This window comes from Spea bombifrons, chromosome 8, assembly GCF_027358695.1.
Source record: "Spea bombifrons isolate aSpeBom1 chromosome 8, aSpeBom1.2.pri, whole genome shotgun sequence".
Classification (NCBI taxonomy): Eukaryota; Metazoa; Chordata; class Amphibia; order Anura; family Pelobatidae; genus Spea; species Spea bombifrons.
In genome coordinates, this window is record NC_071094.1 from 45,382,232 (window position 1) to 45,401,048 (window position 18,817).

The 18,817-nt window shown below is 49.9% G+C and overlaps 1 protein-coding gene across 1 annotated transcript; it reads left to right on the forward strand.

The window, feature by feature from the left end:
• Positions 1 to 5,827: 5,827 nt before the first annotated feature.
• Positions 5,828 to 17,341, forward strand: EGLN2 (egl-9 family hypoxia inducible factor 2). The gene is made up of 5 exons (XM_053472601.1): positions 5,828 to 6,892; positions 14,330 to 14,449; positions 14,604 to 14,740; positions 15,769 to 15,836; positions 16,375 to 17,341. Exons 1-5 carry the CDS (start codon positions 5,951 to 5,953, stop codon positions 16,425 to 16,427), a joined length of 1,320 nt encoding a protein of 439 aa, XP_053328576.1. The 5' UTR covers positions 5,828 to 5,950; the 3' UTR covers positions 16,428 to 17,341.
• The last annotated feature ends 1,476 nt before the right edge of the window (positions 17,342 to 18,817 follow it).

The following is an 18,817-nucleotide window of genomic DNA, read 5'->3' on the forward strand; positions in this document are numbered from 1 at the left end:
ATTTCAGCTCCAGTATCGGGTGGAGACGCCCTCCGCGGCACAGACGCCCGTCCAGGACCGGCTCGTCCGCCCCCCGTTGACATATTGCACTCGTCCTGCATACAGGATTCTTCATCCGTCTCGTCCAACGACCCCCCCCAGTGTGCAGAAGCCCCCGTGTGACGGCGTCGTTCCTGATACGGCTCCTAGCGCACTCTGCCCCGTGGCCCGGCGGGCCAGTCCCTCCTCCCGGGTGGAGGATCGCCGAACGCGTAGAACCTCAGGCAGCGGAACCGGCTGCGTATGGACGGGGAGCTGCTAGCATGCATGTACGTGGATAGATAAACGTGTTACGTGTACCCAGACACGCACCCACAAACTCCCGGCTTCACTTTAACCCCTTGCACTTCAGTGTCCTCAGGCTGGGCTGTCCAGTCGTGGCCCCAGCTGTATGCCGTGGCATTTGGGAGCAGCCTGGGGGGGGGTCTCAAGATGGCCGGTCCTGCCCTGTACCTAAGCGGTTAAGTTAGCCACAAGTCATTAAGAAGAAACAGACCTTATTAACCCTTTAGCCACCGGGCATTCTTATATTTCCGTTGGGGCGACATTGGGCATTTGACGCATTTCGTTTTGCACGCGCTCTCTGCTCTCTCCGAGCGGAAGAATGTTTTCAAACTTTTTATTTTGTATTTTTTTTGTTTTTTTATCGCACGTTTTTGTTCGACGCTTAAAGATGTTCTATAAAGATGTCTGGTTTTGTTGTATTTTATTTATGGTTTTGTTGGAGATATTTTTGCAGGAAGTCCGTCCGCACCGACGCAGTCATTCACTTCCCGTTCCTTTCCCTGCTCGGGACACGAGGGGTTAAAAGGAGTCTCGCACCTCGCGCCGTTCTCTATTATGTAGCGTGTTATCCGTATGTTATGAATGAAATAAAACATCAACCACGGCGTGGATCCACCGGTCAGACAGGTTCGCGTGTCAGCCCATTCAACACGTCACTCTCAGGGGACATCACACGGGACTGTCTCTTTAACCCATTCAACACGTCGCTGTCATTAGGTCACTTTACACGGGACTGTCTCTTTAACCTATTAAACACGGCGCCGTCATTAGGTCACTTTACACGGGACTGTCTCTTTAACCCATTAAACACGTCGCTGTCATTAGGTCACTTTACACGGGACTGTCTCTTTAACCCATTCAACGCGTCGCTGTCATAAGGTCACTTTACACGGGACTGTCTCTTTAACCCATTAAACACGTCGCTGTCATTAGGTCACTTTACACGGGACTGTCTGTTTAACCCATTAAACACGGCGCTGTCATTAGGTCGCTTTACACGGGACTGTCTCTTTAACCCATTAAACACGGTGCTGTCATAAGGTCACTTTACACGGGACTGTCTCTTTAACCCATTAAACACGTCGCTGTCATTAGGTCACTTTACACGGGACTGTCTCTTTAACCCATTAAACGAGTCGCTGTCATTAGGTCACTTTACACGGGACTGTCTCTTTAACCCATTAAACACGTCGCCGACCTCCTCGCTCCCAGCCTCCTGGCCGTGTTGTTGTCATTAGTCTGACACGTACGCGCATGCATATGTTTTCCGAGGTATTCTATAATGGGGGTTTCGCGTGACAATCTTCCCGGGGAGGAAGAGGGAGGGGAGGCCGGAGGGAAAGCGGGGCAGGAAGTTTTGGTGAGAAGGTTGCGTTTCCGCCGGCCTCCCCGCGTCGCCTGTGACTCGAAGCTGTAAAGAAATGACGGGACGGATCCCACCGCGGCGCTGATTACTGATCGCTGTTTGCAATTAAAACACGTTTCGGCAAACATTGGTCCACGCCGGGGCCGATCACCTCTCGATGCTCTGATTCGCCGTTTATTGGCCGTCGGCCCCCTTTCCTCACATTTTTAAGTTTTTGTTTTTAGAAATTAAATTAATTGATTAAATAATTTATAAACCCATTTCCTGCTTTTTCTATACACATTATCGGGGCTTTTAGGGCTGTAGAACCCTGCGATCCCCTCATACCCAGCAAACATTCCGACCTCCTAGAAAAGAGGATATTTTTGTTTTACTTTTAATTTTGTTTTGTGTTTTTAGCAGGGGTTTTTATTTTCATTTAATTTTATTTTAATCAAACGCCTGCTTTTCCAGTTTTTTTTATTTTTGGAATAAGAGCCGTGTCTCTTCGGTCCCCCGGTCGCGGGTTTTCTCCGGGATAAATTTAGCCGTGTTATTCATTTTGTGCCCCCCCCCCCCATACCTTGCAAGCAGAGCATCCGGTGCTATGAGCCAAGGTCAGTGCTATAGGCTAAGGGCTATCCCTCTCCCAGAATTCCCTGCGGTGCGAGGGTGCGTGTGTGGACTTTTGCACGTCTCACTAGTAATGAGGTGGGAGGGAGGGGGGATTGGGAAAGAGGACCCAGCAGGGGAAGGGAGGGGGAATGGAAGATACAGAGAGAACGGGTCCTGCACCGCCTGCGTAGCGAGCGCACGGGCACTTTATTACCCCAAACAATCAATAAACCTATTATATAAACCCAGCGAGGGGCAAATTATCAGCTGGGAGAGATCTGTGTATTAGGAGGAGTGGGGGTGAGGGTCCCGGTGTCTGTGTATTAGGAGGGATGAGGGTCCCGGTGTCTGTGTATTAGGAGGGATGAGGGTCCCGGTGTCTGTGTATTAGGAGGGGAGAGGGTCCCGGTGTCTGTGTATTAGGAGGGGTGGGGGTCCCGGTGTCTGTGTATTAGGGGGGGTGAGGGTCCCGGTGTCTGTGTATTAGGAGGGGAGAGGGTCCCGGTGTCTGTGTATTAGGAGGGGTGAGGGTCCCAGTTTCTGTGTATTAAGGGGGGTGAGGGTCCCGGTGTCTGTGTATTAGGAGGGGTGAGGGTCCCGGTGTCTGTGTATTAGGAGGGGTCTGTGTCCCGGTGTCTGTGTATTAGGAGGGGTGAGGGTCCCGGTGTCTGTGTATTAGGAGGGGTGAGGGTCCTGGTGTCTGTGTATTAGGAGGGGTGAGGGTCCCGGTGTCTGTGTATTAGGAGGGGTGAGGGTCCCGGTGTCTGTGTATTAGGAGGGGTGAGGGTCCCAGTTTCTGTGTATTAAGGGGGGTGAGGGTCCCGGTGTCTGTGTATTAGGAGGGGTCTGTGTCCCGGTGTCTGTGTATTAGGAGGGGTGAGGGTCCTGGTGTCTGTGTATTAGGAGGGGTGAGGGTCCCGGTGTCTGTGTATTAGGAGGGGTGAGGGTCCCGGTGTCTGTGTATTAGGAGGGGTGAGGGTCCCGTGTCTGTGTATTGGGAGGGGTGAGGGTCTCAGTGTCTGTGTATTAGGAGGGATGAGGGTCCCGGTGTCTGTGTATTAGGAGGGGTGAGGGTCCCGGTGTCTGTGTATTAGGAGGGGAGAGGGTCCCGGTGTCTGTGTATTAGGAGGGGTGGGGGTCCCGGTGTCTGTGTATTAGGAGGGGTGAGGGTCCCAGTTTCTGTGTATTAAGGGGGGTGAGGGTCCCGGTGTCTGTGTATTAGGAGGGGTCTGTGTCCCGGTGTCTGTGTATTAGGAGGGGTGAGGGTCCCGGTGTCTGTGTATTAGGAGGGGTGAGGGTCCCAGTTTCTGTGTATTAAGGGGGGTGAGGGTCCCGGTGTCTGTGTATTAGGAGGGGTCTGTGTCCCGGTGTCTGTGTATTAGGAGGGGTGAGGGTCCTGGTGTCTGTGTATTAGGAGGGGTGAGGGTCCCGGTGTCTGTGTATTAGGAGGGGTGAGGGTCCCGGTGTCTGTGTATTAGGAGGGGTGAGGGTCCCGTGTCTGTGTATTGGGAGGGGTGAGGGTCTCAGTGTCTGTGTATTAGGAGGGATGAGGGTCCCGGTGTCTGTGTATTAGGAGGGGTGAGGGTCCCGGTGTCTGTGTATTAGGAGGGGAGAGGGTCCCGGTGTCTGTGTATTAGGAGGGGTGGGGGTCCCGGTGTCTGTGTATTAGGAGGGGTGAGGGTCCCAGTTTCTGTGTATTAAGGGGGGTGAGGGTCCCGGTGTCTGTGTATTAGGAGGGGTCTGTGTCCCGGTGTCTGTGTATTAGGAGGGGTGAGGGTCCCGGTGTCTGTGTATTAGGAGGGGTGAGGGTCCCGGTGTCTGTGTATTAGGAGGGGTGAGGGTCTCAGTGTCTGTGTATTAGGAGGGATGAGGGTCCCGGTGTCTGTGTATTAGGAGGGGTGAGGGTCCCGGTGTCTGTGTATTAGGAGGGGTGAGGGTCCCGGTGTCTGTGTATTAGGGAGGTGAGGGCCCCGGTGTCTGTGTATTAGGAGGGGTGAGGGTCCCGGGGTCTGTGTATTAGGAGGGGTGAGGGTCCCGGTGTCTGTGTATTAGGGGGGCTGAGGGTCCCGGTGTCTGTGTATTAGGAGGGGTGAGGGTCCCGGGGTCTGTGTATTAGGAGGGTTGAGGGTCCCGGTGTCTGTGTATTAGGAGGGTGAGAATCCTGGTGTCTGTGTATTAGGAGGGGTGAGGGTCCCTGGGTCTGTGTATTAGGAGGGGTGAGGGGTCCCGGTGTCTGTGTATTAGGAGGGGTGAGGGTCCCGGTGTCTGTGTATTAGGAGCGGCAGTAAGGGCAGTAAAGTTGTGGAATTCGCTTCCTGGAGACGTTTCGTAGACAGAATCAGGAAATAAGTTATTGGAAGGTCAGGTAAATTATTAGTTATTATTAGAGATTATTAGAGATTATTAGTTATTATTAGAGATTATTGGAGAATATTAGAGATTATTAGACAGGCCGGAGATTTCTGGGAGATGAGTTGGTGAAAGACAATCGGCAGCTTCCAAACGTAAAAAATATTCTCTTTTTAAGAAAAACCCTTTTCTATAAAAGGGGGGGGTCGGGGGGGTATATATAAATATAAATGAGAAGAATGCGGGGTATTCTGCGCCGCTGCGGCTCCTCTCGGGCGCCCTCTGGTGGCCGCCGGCCGGCGGTGCAGCGCTGTGCCTGTCGCTTGTCACATGACCCTGGTGCACGTGTATATGACACAAAGCCTTATGGAGAGGGAGTGAGAGCCTCTGACTTGCAGGGTCCGGAGGGAGGGGGCCGCTCTCTATTACACCAACACCTTCCGGGGGCCGGGGGGCTTCAGATCCTGCCCTCCATCAGAGGTGTGAGTGGTGGGCGCGTTTATCTGCCCCTAGGAGTCTACAGGAGGGGGGACATTTCTGCCCCCCTCTCCCCACTGCCACTGGCATCCAGACCACCCCAGCACCGGGACTGCCTCTAAATACCACCAACTAATCCTATTAACCCGTTCAGAGGAGCACCAGATACCCCCTAACCCCCCCTGAAGTGGACCCCACAGCAGCATTTGCACCTCCCAGGCTGGGCAGAAAAGCCAGACATCTGAGTTTCGGGGGCTGTCTGTACGTGGAGTGGCCTTTGGGTGGAAGCCACCAACGCACCGTGGATTTGCGGACGCGGAATAAGCGGAGACCCCCGCTGCCCCTGCCTGGGTAAGGACTCTTCGTTCTCTCCCATATGTATTTTTTAACCCCTTGCTTGCGACTCAGCTATTACCCTCCCTGGCAATCACAGGGTTAAATGCCTAATGAACCCCTTTTACCCCCACCCCCCCCCCCAGTACCGGTTCGCTGCGGAATGTTTATAAACAATAAGGTTTCCGTTACTTTGTATCCGATTCCCTGCGATGATCCGCCGATCCGCCGACGATTACGATCCACGCGCGGCCACCAGCTTTAAAAATGTTAATGCCTTGTTTTTCCTCCCCCTTTTTCGTTACCCCCCCCTTTATGTTATTTAGCAGGATTTGGAAGGAAAAGACCAGAAGAGGAGTCGCTGGGGGTGGCGGTATCGGTGGTGGTGGGGGGGAGTTCGGAGGAGAATGACACCCTTGCCCCGTTCCTTTCCACCGGGAGCCGCGGTGAGAGTTGAATGATGGAGCCGGGGCGAGCGCTTCGTGCCAAGGACATGATTCTGTTGAGATGGAAAGAGGGCACCAGCATTTAAATAGTAAAGTCCGGAGAGAAAAGCGGCGCTCGGGAGAACAGGAGGAGGTGGCCGGTGTACGTTGTGCCAGCATGGGGGTGGAAAGCTTCCCGCTGTATCCTGTGAAGGCATCTCAACCACCTTCTGATGTCCACGGCTCCAGCAGCTCGTTCGGTGGGGGACACCGCCGTCACCCGGCCCCAGCCGACGGCGAGAGCCAGCCTGTCCAAGCTGAGGAGGAGGGGGCCGTGCCGGCTTGCAGAACCGGCCCCGCGAGGGGTCGTGTTTTGGTCAACGGGGAGAAGCAGCTTATCCGGAAAAATGGGACAATGGGGGCTTTTCCCAGCGTGGGAGACGGCGGCGGTGCCAAGGGCCAGGAATTCGGGATGGCCGTGAGCTGGAGGGCCGAGGGTCTGGCTGCGAAGAGGAAGTGGGTGGAAAATGGGGTCGGAGGGGCCCCGGCTGAAACGGGACCCTCGATGTTCCCTCCTATGGAGGGCAAGAGGTGGAAGTCGGAGCTCCTCAGCGATGCCCCAACTCATCAGGAGCCCAACGGCAGACACGAGGGCTGTTTGGCCTCCAGACACGCCAGGAGCGGGAGCGTCACGGCGGGCTCTCAGCGCATGGCCGTGGACTACATCGTGCCCTGCATGGCCTATTATGGGATTTGTGTCAAGGATCACTTTTTGGGAGACGCTCTGGGCTCCGGGGTCTTGGACGAGGTCGAGTTACTCAACAGGAGCGGGAAGTTTCGGGACGGCCAGCTGGTCAGTCAGAGGACCATCCCGTCCAAGAACATCCGGGGTGACCAGATCACGTGGGTGGAGGGCAAGGAGCCCGGCTGCGAGAACATCGGGGTCCTCATGTCTCGGATTGATGAGGTCATCATGCACTGCGGCGGGAAGCTGGGGAGTTACGTCATCAACGGCAGGACCAAGGTAAGGGCAGGGGGTCTGTGATGTCACACGGGGGGGGCGCTGGAGATATGCGGCTGATAAAGGGTTAACGCGTCAGCCCTGCAGTGGGAAGGGTAATGTCTGCACCCCGTCGCTCCCATCTGTCTGTCACGCTGCAGTGGGAGGAGCCGACTCCGTGCCCCATAACTCCCTTCTGTCTGTGTCGCCCGACAGTGGGAGGGGCAAAGTCTGCGCCCCATCGCTCCCGTCTGTCTGTGTCGCCCGGCAGTGGGAGGGGCAAAGTCTGCACCCCATTGCTCCCTTCTGTCTGTGTCGCCCGGCAGTGGGAGGGGCAAAGTCTGCGCCCCATCGCTCCCGTCTGTCTGTGTCGCCCGGCAGTGGGAGGGGCAAAGTCTGTGCCCTATCGCTCCCTTCTGTCTGTGTCGCCCGGCAGTGGGAGGGGCAAAGTCTGTGCCCTATCGCTCCCGTCTGTCTGTGTCGCCCGGCAGTGGGAGGGGCAGACTCCTGGTTATTGGGGGCACTGTGCGTTTGTTCCTGCGCGGTGCAGCGCGGAGGCTCCAGGGCGACAGACGGGGCCGTTTATTAAAGCCTCGTCCTGCCATCCATCACACTAAGGAAGCGACTTGGTCATAAACAGGAAGCATCGAAGTCAGACTCCGACACCCTGCGCTCTGCACAACAGTCTCCCAGTCTCATCGCTGCTTCTGTCTGTCACCCCGAAGTGGGAGGGGCAGATGCCGTGTCATCGAAAACCCAGACCCTGCCGGCAGATCGGCCCCCGGCGGCCCCCGTCTAGTCGCCCGTTTCTCCTGCTGTAACGACTCAAACCTTAATCAGTCGTCGGTCTCGTCTTAGATTCAGGAGCCGTATGTCTACCCCATGCATGTTTAATACCCTCACTGTATTACCCCCTACCACCTCTGCTGGGAGGCTGTTCCATTTATCTCCCACCCTCTCAGTAACAGCTCATAGCTCCTTCTCTCTGTGTATCCATAGATTTTAAACACGTGAGCTTAAATAATATAAATCTTCCCAATATAAGAGAAACGGCTTTAATTTACTGCGTTTTCAACAAAAATGGTTTTTTAACTTCTTTTTAAAGTTTTTACCAGCTGCACTGAGTCTCCCAGCTCTGCATTTACTGCTTATGTCAGTTGGAAGTCACCTGCTGTGACCTGAATGACCCCACAAGTTACAGTTACTCAGTGAGTGGGAAAGGGAAGTAAAATATGACATCAGATCTCACCCTCCATATATTAACTCTTTCACATTAATAACCCCCAGCGCTGTATACAGTAATATAACCCCCCAGCGCTGTATACAGTAATATAACCCCCCAGCGCTGTATACAGTAATATAACCCCCAGCGCTGTATACAGTAATACAACCCCCAGCGCTGTATACAGTAATATAACCCCCCAGCGCTGTATACAGTAATATAACCCCCAGCACTGTATACAGTAATATAACCCCCAGCGCTGTATACAGTAATATAACCCCCCAGCACTGTATACAGTAATATAACCCCCCAGCGCTGTATACAGTAATATAACCCCCCAGCGCTGTATACAGTAATATAACCCCCAGCGCTGTATACAGTAATATAATCCCCAGCGCTGTATACAGTAATATAACCCCCCAGCGCTGTATACAGTAATATAACCCCCAGCGCTGTATACAGTAATATAACCCCCAGCGCTGTATACAGTAATATAACCCCCCAGCACTGTATACAGTAATATAACCCCCGCACTGTATACAGTAATATAACCCCGCGCTGTATACAGTAATATAACCCCAGCACTGTATACAGTAATATAACCCCCAGCGCTGTATACAGTAATATAACCCCCAGCGCTGTATACAGTAATATAACCCCCGCACTGTATACAGTAATATAACCCCCCAGCACTGTATACAGTAATATAACCCCCAGCACTGTATACAGTAATATAACCCCCAGCGCTGTATACAGTAATATAACCCCCAGCGCTGTATACAGTAATATAACCCCCAGCGCTGTATACAGTAATATAACCCCCCAGCGCTGTATACAATAATATAACCCCCAGCGCTGTATACAGTAATATAACCCCCAGCGCTGTATACAGTAATATAACCCCCGCACTGTATACAGTAATATAACCCCCCAGCGCTGTATACAGTAATATAACCCCCCAGCGCTGTATACAGTAATATAACCCCCAGCGCTGTATACAGTAATATAACCCCCCAGCGCTGTATACAGTAATATAACCCCCAGCGCTGTATACAGTAATATAACCCCCAGCGCTGTATACAGTAATATAACCCCCCAGCGCTGTATACAGTGATATAACCCCCCAGCACTGTATACAGTAATATAACCCCCAGCGCTGTATACAGTAATATAACCCCCCAGTGCTGTATACAGTAATATAACCCCCCAGCGCTGTATACAGTAATATAACCCCCCAGCGCTGTATACAGTAATATAACCCCCAGCGCTGTATACAGTAATATAACCCCCAGCGCTGTATACAGTAATATAACCCCCAGCGCTGTATACAGTAATATAACCCCCAGTGCTGTATACAGTAATATAACCCCCAGCGCTGTATACAGTAATATAACCCCCAGCGCTGTATACAGTAATATAACCCCCCAGCGCTGTATACAGTAATATACCCCCCAGCGCTGTATACAGTAATATAACCCCAGCGCTGTATACAGTAATATAACCCCCAGCACTGTATACAGTAATATAACCCCCAGCGCTGTATACAGTAATATACCCCCCCAGCGCTGTATACAGTAATATAACCCCCCAGCGCTGTATACAGTAATATAACCCCCAGCGCTGTATACAGTAATATAACCCCCAGCGCTGTATACAGTAATATAACCCCCAGCGCTGTATACAGTAATATAACCCCAGCGCTGTATACAGTAATATAACCCCCCCAGCGCTGTATACAGTAATATAACCCCCAGCACTGTATAAAATAACGTCTGGTTTTATCTCATTTTGCCCCAATAACCCCCCTTTATCTGCAGATCTGGAGTCGCCGTCGCTGTCAGTCATGTGATATTTTGGGTGAATTTCCCGGCTCAAACACCACACTGAGCTGATGCTTTATGGCGATGCTAATGAAGTCCCTTCCTCCATAGACTCTCATTAGTCAGTATTTTGGGAAGTTTATTACATAATTCAGGAAGAGGGTGTTTTCCGGTTCCTGGTGTGCGGCGGGGGAGACAGTCCGGGTTGGGACGGGGTATTAACCCTTCGGGGAACGGGACTTTGTTTTCTTCTGTTCTTTTATAGTCAGAAACCTCATAAAAGCCTTAAGAATCTACCAGAAAGCTGCAGTGATCTCCTGCCCCGGGGATGTCATTTGGGAAGTTTATATTTCATGGAACAGCCTCCCAGCAGAAGTGGTAGATTAAGGTTTGACTCTTTACAGCAGGATACGGGGGCCGGATGGGGCCGATCTGTCAGAAGGGTCTGCGATTAGAGGGAATGGAGTGAAATCTCTCAGATGTTGAGGAGGGAGAAGTTGTGAATGGTATTACTGAAAGCAGGGGGAGGGGTTGGGGGTAAATCAGGTGGGGCAGGAGGGTAATAAATGGCCGATCGTGACCTTCACCCCCTCTCACTCACTCTCCTGATTTAAGAGGTGACTTCAATGCCATCGGCAAGTTAATGATTTCCAGAGTCCAAGTCCTGAGTCACCGTGACATCTGCAGCCGCGCTTAACCCTCTTCATGCCAGACCTGGCACTGCCACTGTGTATATGTGTCACGGTGTAGTAGTGCGTGCGTGGTGGGGTGGCCCTGCCGCTGTGTATATGTGTCACTGTGTAGTAGTGCGTGCGTGGTGGGGTGGCCCTGCCGCTGTGTATATGTGTCACGGTGTAGTAGTGCGTGCGTGGTGGGGTGGCCCTGCCGCTGTGTATATGTGTCACGGTGTAGTAGTGCGTGCGTGGTGGGGTGGCCCTGCCGCTGTGTATATGTGTCACGGTGTAGTAGTGCGTGCGTGGTGGGGTGGCCCTGCCGCTGTGTATATGTGTCACGGTGTAGTAGTGCGTGCGTGGTGGGGTGGCCCTGCCGCTGTGTATATGTGTCACGGTGTAGTAGTGCGTGCGTGGTGGGGTGGCCCTGCCGCTGTGTATATGTGTCATGGTGTAGTAGTGCGTGCGTGGTGGGGTGGCCCTGCTACTGTGTATATGTGTCACGGTGTAGTAGTGCGTGCGTGGTGGGGTGGCCCTGCTACTGTGGATATGTGTCACGGTGTAGTAGTGCGTGCGTGGTGGGGTGGCCCTGCCGCTGTGTATATGTGTCACAGTGTAGTAGTGCGTGCGTGGTGGGGTGGCCCTGCTGCTGTGTAGTATTAGTGGATACCCCCGGTGATCTCGCCCCCTTTTCCCAGCCTGCTGATAAATGGGTTTGTGCCCCGTGACCCCCCCTCTGATACCCCTATCCACACTGCTCAGGAATCCCAAACACAGCGCAGCAGGGAAACTATGGGAGCAACTGCCCCGGGGCCGTTAACCCCTCGCTCACCCAGCCGCTGTGTGCGGGCAGCTGCTTTCCCAGGCGCAGCCCTCGTGGTTTCTGTACGAGGAAGATGCGACCCTATAGAGCAGTTTAGGGGTAAATGGTGAAGAATCGGCCCTTCAAGGCAGGATAGGGGTATATGTAGGGGAGCGGCCCCTGTAGGGGTATATGTAGGAGAGCTGCCCCTGTAGGGGTATATGTAGAAGAGCTGCCCCTGTAGGGGTATATGTAGAAGAGCGGCCCCTGTAGGGGTATATGTAGAAGAGCGGCCCCTGTAGGGGTATATGTAGAAGAGCGGCCCCTGTAGGGGTATATGTAGAAGAGCGGCCCCTGTAGGGGTATATGTAGAAGAGCGGCCCCTGTAGGGGTATATGTAGAAGAGCGGCCCCTGTAGGGGTATATGTAGAAGAGCGGCCCCTGTAAGGGAGGTAATTTAACTCAGAGTAGCTGCATTACTTGGTGCCCCTTCATATTCCTCTCATCGGTTGGGTAAAAGGGGCAGTTACCCCACTAACTAGGAGAATCTCACCTGTCCGGCCCGGCCCCGGGGCTTTCCGTGTAGTAATAAGCTCCAGTGTATTCCGTGGCGCAGTACAAAGGGGCAGAACTTGTGTAAAGTGGCGTCGGGTTGTTATTAAAATGTCCAAACACAGGGACCATGTTACAGGGGCCCCGCCGTGGCCCTGCCCCGGGCCCCCAGCCTTGGGATATTCTGGGAATGAAATGTCTTTTCCCACCGAGTCACACGAGTCCCCTCCTGGAACGAGATATAAATATCCCCCGAGCCGCAGCGTTCTGCTTACCCCGTCCGGCTGGAATGTGATTTATCTGCAGGGTATCAGGACTTTCCCTACAGCTCTGAGACACTCGATAGTAATACCCGGTAGTATCTACCCAACCCCCGCGCTGTATAATAATACCGAGTATCTATACCCCCCGCGCTGTATAATAATACCGAGTATCTATACCCCCCGCGCTGTATAATAATACCGAGTATCTATACCCCCCGCGCTGTATAATAATACCGAGTATCTATACCCCCCGCGCTGTATAATAATACCGAGTATCTATACCCCCCGCGCTGTATAATAATACCGAGTATCTATACCCCCCGCGCTGTATAATAATACCGAGTATCTATACCCCCCGCGCTGTATAATAATACCGAGTATCTATACCCCCCGCGCTGTATAATAATACCGAGTATCTATACCCCCCGCGCTGTATAATAATACCGAGTATCTATACCCCCCGCGCTGTATAATAATACCGAGTATCTATACCCCCGCGCTGTATAATAATACCGAGTATCTATACCCCCCGCGCTGTATAATAATACCGAGTATCTATACCCCCGCGCTGTATAATAATACCGAGTATCTATACCCCCCGCGCTGTATAATAATACCGAGTATCTATACCCCCGCGCTGTATAATAATACCGAGTATCTATACCCCCCGCGCTGTATAATAATACCGAGTATCTATACCCCCCGCGCTGTATAATAATACCGAGTATCTATACCCCCCCGCGCTGTATAATAATACCGAGTATCTATACCCCCGCGCTGTATAATAATACCGAGTATCTATACCCCCCCGCGCTGTATAATAATACCGAGTATCTATACCCCCCGCGCTGTATAATAATACCGAGTATCTATACCCCCCCGCGCTGTATAATAATACCGAGTATCTATACCCCCCGCGCTGTATAATATTACCGAGTATCTATACCCCCCCGTGCTGTATAATAATACCGAGTATCTATACCCCCCGCGCTGTATAATAATACCGAGTATCTATACCCCCGCGCTGTATAATAATACCGAGTATCTATACCCCCCGCGCTGTATAATAATACCGAGTATCTATACCCCCCGCGCTGTATAATAATACCGAGTATCTAAACCCCCCCGCGCTGTATAATAATACCGAGTATCTATACCCCCCGCGCTGTATAATAATACCGAGTATCTACACCCCCCGCGCTGTATATTAATACCGAGTATCTATACCCCCCGCGCTGTATAATAATACCGAGTATCTATACCCCCCGCGCTGTATAATAATACCGAGTATCTATACCCCCGCGCTGTATAATAATACCGAGTATCTATACCCCCCGCGCTGTATAATTATACCGAGTATCTATACCCCCCGCGCTGTATAATAATACCGAGTATCTATACCCCCCGCGCTGTATAATAATACCGAGTATCTACACCCAACCCCCCCGCGCTGTATAATAATACCGAGTATCTATACCTCCCGCGCTGTATAATAATACCGAGTATCTATACCCCCGCACTGTATAATAATACCGAGTATCTATACCCCCGCGCTGTATAATAATACCGAGTATCTATACCCCCCGCGCTGTATAATAATACCGAGTATCTATACCCCCCGCGCTGTATAATAATACCGAGTATCTACACCCAACCCCCCCGCGCTGTATAATAATACCGAGTATCTATACCCCCGCGCTGTATAATAATACCGAGTATCTACACCCCCCGCGCTGTATAATACCGAGTATCTATACCCCCCGCGCTGTATAATACCGAGTATCCATACCCCCCGCGCTGTATAATAATACTGAGTATCTATACCCCCCGCGCTGTATAATAATACCGAGTATCTATACCCCCGCGCTGTATAATAATACCGAGTATCTATACCCCCCCGCACTGTATAATAATACCGAGTATCTATACCCCCCGCGCTGTATAATAATACCGAGTATCTATACCCCCCGCGCTGTATAATAATACCGAGTATCTATACCCCCCCGCGCTGTATAATAATACCGAGTATCTATACCCCCGCGCTGTATAATAATACCGAGTATCTATACCCCGCGCTGTATAATAATACAGATTGTGCAGCAATGCTGAGTATGTTGTGTTGTGTTTGCAGGCGATGGTCGCGTGTTATCCCGGGAATGGAATGGGATACGTGAGACACGTGGATAATCCAAACAGAGACGGACGCTGCTTAACCTGTATCTACTACCTTAATCAGAACTGGGACACCAAGGTAGGGCTGCCCAGCACTGTATCCACTACTGTTTAATAGACTTAATAAATGAAGGCACTGTGTTACGTGACCTAATGAGAGCGACGTGTTTAATGGGTTAAAGAGACAGTCCCGTGTTACGCGACCCCGTGACATGTGTGTCTTTGCTGCGCAGGTCCATGGGGGTCTCCTCCAGATATTCCCCGAGGGCCGCTCAGTTGTTGCTAATATTGAGCCGATATTTGACCGGTTATTGATCTTCTGGTCGGATCGTCGAAATCCTCATGAAGTGAAACCAGCGTATGCCACACGGTAAGCCGAGCACATGTGTTATGTACCCTATAGAACCGTATATATATACAAATATAACATTTAACATATATACACATATAACATATACAAATAATATATACACATATAACATATACAAATAATATATACACATATAATACGATATATACAAATATATACCTATAACATATAACATACATACACATATAACATATACAAATAATATATACACATATAATACGATATATACAAATATATACCTATAACATATAACATACATACACATATAACATATACAAATAATATATACAAATATAACATATATAAATAATATTTACCTATAACATATAACTACATACACTTATTACATACAAACATATAACATATAACACATATAACATATATCATACATACACATATAACATATATAACATATAACATATACAAATAATATATACACATATAACATATAACATATATAACATATAGCATATACAAATAATATATACAAATATATACCTATAACATATAACTACATACACTTATTACATACAAACATATAACATATAACACATATAACATATATCATACATACACATATAACATATATAACATATAACATATACAAATAATATATACACATATAACATATAACATATATACACATATAGCATATACAAATAATATATACAAATATATACCTATAACATATAACTACATACACTTATAACATATAAACATATAACATACATATAACTATATATACACATAGTGCAGGGGCCCGGGGCAACAGGATTAAGGCTTTGAATGCACCGCTCCACCTCTACACTTTGCTCCGGCACACAATGGGTTACTACACCTGTAGACTGGGCATGCTTACTGCCCCAGGAGGGGTATCTATGCACTGATTACCCGGGTGAGGGTATTTACACACTTACTGCCCCAGGAAGGGTATTTATATACTGCCCTAGTGGGAGGTATTTTTGCACTGATTACCCCAGTAAGGGTATTTTCACTCTTGGTAATGCATCATTTTTTCCTCCCCGCAGGTACGCCATCACTGTCTGGTATTTCGACGCGAAAGAAAGAGCGGAAGCCAAAGATAAATACAGACTCGGTGAGCGGCTCCGAGAGCGCACTCAGCTCAGTAAATACCCCAGCCGGGGCTGTTTGGCCGGGGGCGGTTGGGTTAAAGATATTTCGTTTAGAGTCTGGGGGGTAGTTTGCAGATTCCCTTTAAATTAGAGACGTCTAAGTGAGGTCACAAGGGGCACCACTGCGCGGTCCCAGCATGCACTGCGCGGTCCCTGTCTTCCCTCACATTCTGTCTCTCATTTTCTCTTCCACAAGTTTCTCTCACGTTTTCTCTTTCTGTCTCATTCTCTCTCTTTTTCTTTCATTCTTTCCTTCTCTCTCACATTCCTTCTCTTTCTCATTCTTTCTCACTTTTCTCTTTCTGTCTCATTCTCTTTTTCTCAATCTCTCTCTCTCGCATTCTCTCTCTGTCTCATTCTCTCTCTCTCTCTGTCTCATTCTCTCTCTCTCTGTCTCATTCTCTCTCTCTCTCTGTCTCATTCTCTCTCTCTAGCATTCTCTCTTCCACATTCTCTCTCTCGCGTCTGCCCTCCATCACGCTCTCTTTCTCCCTCCTGCAGCCAGCGGACAGAAGGGTATTCACGTCCCTGTCTCGTGTGCCGGTACCGTTTGATGGCGCTCGTACGGTGGGAGTCTCTGCGCAGCACCGGCTGCCGTCACCGTGATGCGGGTCAGACACGAGGAGCCCACGGGCCAGGAGCCGGGGGGGGGGGGCTGCTCTCCCCCACAGTCTGCAGCCCTGGACGGGGAGATGACCCTCCGAACCGAGGAGAGACGCGGCGCAGGGCAGAGAGGACCGGACGCTGCTTTCCCGGGTTTAATTCCCGGGGGGGGGTATTAACTTCTGGGGTCTCACTGCATTCATCCACTTGGGGGGGCAGAGGGGTAAAAAAGCAAAGGAGAAAGATGGGGAAGACAGAAATGGAGGGTGGGGGGCAGTAAGGATTCTGGGGTAATTGGGTGGCAGGAGATCCCCCCCAATGTGTGTTCCGGGGGAGCTCGAGGGGGGGAAGCGATTCCAGTATATAAATCCCCCCCCTTATCTGTATCACACGGGAGAAGCCGTCTGAACTTCCCGTTCTCAGGATCTGCAGGATTATTCCTCCCCAATGAGTTATCCCTCCTCTATCGTTGCTGATTGTTGTTTGTTGGCCCCGGCCGCCTTTGTAAGGATGATCCGAGTTCTACTAATTGCCAAACAAAAAGCACAAGTCCTAAAAAAAACCAACCCCAAAGCCGGCCAAAATCACCCCAGAACGGGCAGGAGACACAGAATGGGGGCTTATTCACTAAACGGGGAGTGGGGCAGATAGAGGACCTCTGGGGTTTCAAACAATAGGCTCTATGGGAGAGACTGGAAGACAGGTTTTACCCCCCCAGTGAACCCCACCCCTTTTACGCTACGGGGTGTGCGCTACGAGAAAGGGTTAACGCCGAGAAATAGTTTATTTTTTAAATAAAGAAGAGATTTACAAAACTTATACTGAAAAAAAAGCTGCAATAAAGATTACCTCATTACCACCGGCAGCCGGGTGCGGATCTGGTTCTTATATAGTTTACATAAGGTGTAGTGGATGCATAGAACTGCATCCAGGCAGAGATGGCACATTGCTACTGTAACAGGCAAACCAAACAGTTTGGGAGGGGGGATGAAAAGAAGCAGAAATTTGGGATATAAATAGCCTCCCGATTCCCGTGGCCCCAGCGGCCCCTCCAAATCACAGGTTTAGCAAAAACCGCAATAATGAAAGTTGTTTTTTTTTCTCCTTCTGTGAATATCGTTGAGTGTGGAGCGCCACCTGCTGCCGGCCCCCCGTACTGCAGCCCCCGCCGCACTTAACCCCTTCACGACACGGGACAGGTGGGGGCTTTGTCTTTATAGCACTTTTCTTTGTATATAATTTAGTATGAATTTAATGTAAAAAAAAAAATAAATATAAAAAAAACAGAAAAAAAAGAATCACATTTTTGCAATTTGACTTCGTTCTTCCCACTAATGCTGCGGCTGAGAAAAGCGTTTTTTAGGAATATTTCTATATTTAAGGTCTATTTTTGAAAAAAATTGTTATACTTTTAAAATTATATCTTTTTCTTCTTACACTGATTTTTTTATGCGTTTCAGGTTTCTTTCTTTGTGATTTCTTACTTTGTATTCTGCGTATTTGCTGTATTTGGGTAGAAAAGATTTACTTTCCGTTATTTTAGTGACACATTCAGTGTCCGGGGGGGGGGGGGATTCTTTTACATACTCTGTGGGGGCACCCATCAGCGAGCCCCTGTATAATGTATAGATAAATCAGTGACCGGCCCCCTGTATAATGTATAGATAAATCAGTGACCGGCCCCCTGTATAATGTATAGATAAATCAGTGACCGGCCCCTGTATAATGTATAGATAAATCAGTGAGCCGGCCCCCTGTATAATGTATAGATAAATCAGTGACCGGCCCCTGTATAATGTATAGATAAATCAGTGAAGCGGCCCCTGTATAATGTATAGATAAATCAGTGACCGGCCCCCTGTATAATGTATAGATAAATCAGTGACCGGGCCCCTGTATAATGTATAGATAAATCAGTGACCGGCCCCTGTATAATGTATAGATAAATCAGTGACCGGCCCCTGTATAATGTATAGATAAATCAGTGACCGGCCCCTGTATAATGTATAGATAAATCAGCGACCGGCCCCCTGTATAATGTATAGATAAATCAGTGACCGGCCCCCTGTATAATGTATAGATAAATCAGTGACCGGCCCCTGTATAATGTATAGATAAATCAGTGAGCCGGCCCCCTGTATAATGTATAGATAAATCAGTGACCGGCCCCTGTATAATGTATAGATAAATCAGTGAAGCGGCCCCTGTATAATGTATAGATAAATCAGTGACCGGCCCCCTGTATAATGTATAGATAAATCAGTGAAGCGGCCCCTGTATAATGTATAGATAAATCAGTGACCGGCCCCTGTATAATGTATAGATAAATCAGTGACCGGCC